Source organism: Athene cunicularia (genome assembly GCF_003259725.1).
Source record: "Athene cunicularia isolate RWA chromosome 23 unlocalized genomic scaffold, athCun1 chr23_part1, whole genome shotgun sequence".
In the NCBI taxonomy this organism is placed as follows: domain Eukaryota; kingdom Metazoa; phylum Chordata; class Aves; order Strigiformes; family Strigidae; genus Athene; species Athene cunicularia.
In genome coordinates, this window is record NW_020799130.1 from 5,069,445 (window position 1) to 5,074,032 (window position 4,588).

General features: G+C 46.4%; 1 protein-coding gene across 1 annotated transcript in view; it reads left to right on the forward strand.

The window, feature by feature from the left end:
* The first annotated feature begins 625 nt into the window (after positions 1-625).
* The window catches only part of EDN2 (endothelin 2), an 8,333-nt gene continuing 4,370 nt past the window's right edge, over positions 626-4,588 (forward strand). Inside the window, exon 1 of the mRNA XM_026863241.1 lies at positions 626-672. Within this exon, the coding sequence (XP_026719042.1) occupies positions 626-672 (47 nt within the window). The remainder of the gene's footprint in view (positions 673-4,588) is intronic.

Here is a 4,588-nt window from a genome sequence, read left to right on the forward strand (position 1 = left end):
CATGCAAGAAAGGCAAAGGGCAGCATCCTGCCAGGGGGTCAGTACTGCCATGGGGACAGACACTTTCTGAGTGATGCTACAACCAGGCTGGCTCTCCTGGATGTGAGAGGTGGTCCACGCAAAGGTCAGCCCACCTGTCCTCTTCCTGCCTCACTGGAAAGGATGGAGACACAAGGCCCAGGTTGCAGGGCATGGTCTTCACCTTCCTGTCTGACCCCACCTTCTCTCACCACTTTCTCGGAGAGATTTCTGCGTTGTGTCTGTGATGTGGGGAGATGGAGGCAGCAGGACAGCTCCAGCAGTTTAGGATGGCAGTCCCAATGCCTAGGGCCAGGCTATCTCTCCCCATGTCTTTAAGGTACACTGGGTTTCTCTGGAAACTCCTGGAATGGGGAAAACACACAAAGATCTGGAAACTGGGACCAGAGTAAACAAACCTTCATGGTATATTTAGGCTTTGATAATGCAGACCACAGACAAACATAGAACAGGGACAAATCTGTTATCAGTAAACCATGCAAACACTCCTTTCTTAATGCTTCTTTCCTTTTGGGCTGCCATTTCATGACTGGCTTAGACTCATCAAATTCCTTTTTGCTGTTGAAAGAGTAATCCCACGGCCAGCATGGCCAAGCAGTCCCACCTCCCCATCATACCAACAGCAACCTTCAGGTAACAAAATGAAAGCGACAGCCCAGAGTTGGTGTTCTCTGCAGAGGAGCTGACTGGGGTCTTGCAGAGCCAATCTCAGAGAGGTGAGAGCAGTCTGGATTTTCAGTAATAGCCCAATAATGATTGACAGCCTGTGAGGACCGCCTGACTATCATGTTCCTCTCATGGGACTAGGCCCTGCCAAAAGAAAGAAGCCAATGGGGAATTCAAGAGCTGCTTCAGAAAATGCCTAGGCGCTGCAAGTGAACTTCAGGTCACTCTCCAACGGAGCTGACTTTAAGCCAGAATAAGAAAGAGATCTGAAGGGATCTGAAGGATGCCCTCATATTGCCCATATAATTTAGTAGCCTTAATCTTGGTTGAAATTCTCTAACCACCCCTGTTCATGCAAGACTTGGTCTCCTAAGCTCCTCGACATTCTCAGCACCTTTGAAACTGCAAGGACAGCTCTCTGTACGGATGCTGTGTTGGCTCGAAGCCCTTGGATTGCTAATGAGACTTCTGCCCTTTTTTCCCTTGCAAGTATCCAGACCCTTGTGTGCACCCTTCTTCACTCTGTGAATGATATTCTTCGGGCAGCCCTGTGCTCAGCCTCCCAGCACCACCACTGAAATTCCTTGTAGTCAGCAGAAAGCGGTGATTTATAACAACTGATGTGTTGATCTGGGGGTGGGGGACAAACCTCCCAAAGGAAGCTTCACTTGACAATGTCTCTTTCCTATACTTCCTAACAGGGACTCAGTGGGGGATGACCAACTGTGGAAAAATTTTGCTAATGTCCCAGGACAAGAATTATGATTATTTGCTGGGCTTCCATCCACCATGGGGAATTCTGGCTCGTGACATCACCCCATTGTTCCTGCTGGTGCCAAGAACATGCTGGGATCCCGTCTTCTCAATGGTTAAAGCACTTTCCTGTTTGCTCGTTCCTTGTTTCCAAACAGTGCATTTCATGAATGCTGCACGGGACGTCTCTTTTCTTGAGCTGTTTTGTCCCTTTCGTCATGTCTGCCTGGAACTCTTCACAATGAAGTGAACAATGTATTCCTACAGTCAGAAACAAAAGGGAAAAAATAACTGCAGGAGGCAAAGCCCATCTTTGGCATTTAGGACCCTGTGTACGCCTTTGTTCCTTCTTTGGAAGCCGTGTTTGTGTAGCACGGACCCGTCCCTCCGCTCCAGCCTGTTGTTTTTCTTAGTGATTTCAGTGTGGTGATAATGCCAGGAGGGTTGGCCCTGGGAAGCAGTGGCCCCTGCTTTTTATCAGGGGAACAGGGACAGTTTCAGGAGCAGGGCAGCTTCTCTGTGTCTAGGAGGTCAAGGAGAACCACCACTCCCTGTCACAGGTGAACACCCCAGCTCAGAGTATGGAGGGGGATTGAACGTTCCGCCTAAATCTTGAAACCACCGTAGTTAGATACCAGAAATAATACTCTGTGGGGATGGCTGATGCTGAGACAACTCTTTCACCCTGTGCCTGGATGTTCTTCTTCACAAGCCTAAAGGCAAATTACTTTTTAAAAAGTCATTGTTTTTTATTTCACACAGAAGTTCTGTAGCTGTGGACAAAGCTCTCAGAGCAGGGTCAGTTCAAAGCAGTCCTGGTTAATGCAATCCCAACCCCACCTCTTCTCTGCAGGGTTCCTACATCCCTGCAACAAACGGAGACTTTCGTCCATAGCCCCACATCCTTTTAAGATGTTTGAAACACTGGTGCCAAACATCCATACGTGTGCTGGTCAGGTTTGTGCCTGCCCAACACAGTAGGGTATTTCCTGGATAAAAAAATTAGTTCAAACTCCATTCAGTAGGCATATATGAACAAGAGGGTGTAACACTTGCTCCGTTTTCTGCAACAGTGTAAATCTGTTGGGATTTATGAGAAATGAAGGAATCAAGTGAGAAATCTTGGATGAAAGGTCTGGTTTGTGAAGACGTTTTTGCACCTGGCATTAAAGGTGGATACCTTGCAGATATCTGGGTACTTGTCTTCTAGCAACCCAGTAAGTGATCTTTAGAGACAGTTACCTGTAGCTTCGGGCACTTCTTGGAAATATAAGCCAAGGCACAAAGCTATGGCCACAAGAGGAGTCTGGTAAAGGAGATAGCTTGAACCCAGATGTCCAAAAACTCAGGGGAACTTGAGACTGTCCTTCCTTCCAGGAGACATGATTGACCTTCATGCGACAAAGTTCTCTGCTGATCCTTTCAGTAAGCGAATCCTGGAAAGTCATATTACTGTGGTTCTGCCTCACACTTCATGCAAATAACTGGGAGCACCTTTTCTAAGAAGGAGCCCCTTCTTTAAGCAAAATTATATCATTTATTCCCCAGCCTCCATGTGGGTAACTGCTGCTGCGTTACCTTCCCCACGTCGAGGATATCTTCTTTCACCCTGGAGTGACCAGAATGAGGATCACAGAAAGTGGAGCCAAGGGAGATTTATTATATCATTGAACTGGCATCTGGAATGTCACATAGTATCCGAGCTCTGACATAACTCTGAAACTTGGCACAGCTGGAATATGGGCTGTAACAGGTAATGCTGCTATTGTATTTCCCTATTTTCTTTAGGATGATTGTTGCATTGGTTCAGAGGTTAAAAACTTCCCTCTACTTGTTTGCTGCTCACACTGAAGCTTTATTTTATCAGTTGTATCTTTGTTTTCTTATTACTTTAAAATAAATTTTTCAGTATTCCTGATTTTCTCTGCCTCACAAGTCCTCCTCCCTGCAATTTTAGCTCCATTCCCAGATGTACATTTTTCATCTGCTCTGGCCTCCCGTGCCTCCTCACTCCATCCCCACTCAGTAAATGGAGCTCTGGACAGTAGCTGTGCTCTCATTGCCGTCATAAAGTTGGAGCTGTTTGGTGAATAGCGCAATAATTTCCCCCGAGCATATCTTTTTGATCCCACTATGAGCTTTCCCCTGCACATCTTCTGCATGTATTTTGCATGAATAGAGAGGGACCCACACTGCTGCTTGGTCTGAGTGAATGTTAAAAGCCTCTTGTCACTGTTTGCAAGAAGGCAACTGTAACCTGTTTTAATTCCTCGAGATGCTGCGAGCAGAAGCGGTTGCTGAGAAGAAAGCAGTTTTCCACACTCTGGCTCACTGCACTTTTTCTTCTCTTTCATTCCCCCATGCACGTGCAACACTTCGCATGAGACCTCACACTGATTCACTGTAATTGCCATCATCTTACATCTGTTCATGACAACAGTGCAATAAAACACTAAACTGTTCACTGTAAACAAATAAAAATACACTCCCTTACCTAAGAAGCCTTAAAAAACATAGTGAGGAAAGTCAAGTGCAGTAGTTCTTGGCTCTTCTAACCTGCTCATGCTCCTAGACACTCCATTCCCAAGATCTACCCGAGATTTGTGAAGCCAGGAGCTGCCTCCCTGAGCTGGAGTGGTGGCCGCGGGGGATTTGGGGTGTCTAGAGCCGTTTTCCAGCCCTGTTGTGGTCAGCACCCCCCCGCTTCTCTGGAGGACACTTTCCTCCTCCTGCATGACACACACGGTGGGCACGGAGCTGCTTTACTGGTCTCCTTATGCACGCCAGGAGGTGACTTCTCATTCCACACTCTTTGCATCCTAAACATGTGCAGGTAGTGTCAAGGATGCCATCATTAATGTCGAAGGAAAATCAGACAGCGCTCGGACAGTCTTATTGCAAGAAATTTTAATTGCTTAACCTGGAAACGGAGTTTAAACATATCTGATGGGAAAAAGAAAAAAAAAAAAAAAGAGGGCGAGAGAAAGCAGGGACTTTCATTTAACTGTTTTATTTTCTTGATTTAAGTAACAATTTTACCTGAAAATTTAACTTGTCTGAATCCTACCTCGTTCACCCGGGTTAAATCAGCTTTCCCGTGCAGACCGAGCTAGCCTGCTAAACCTGTCTC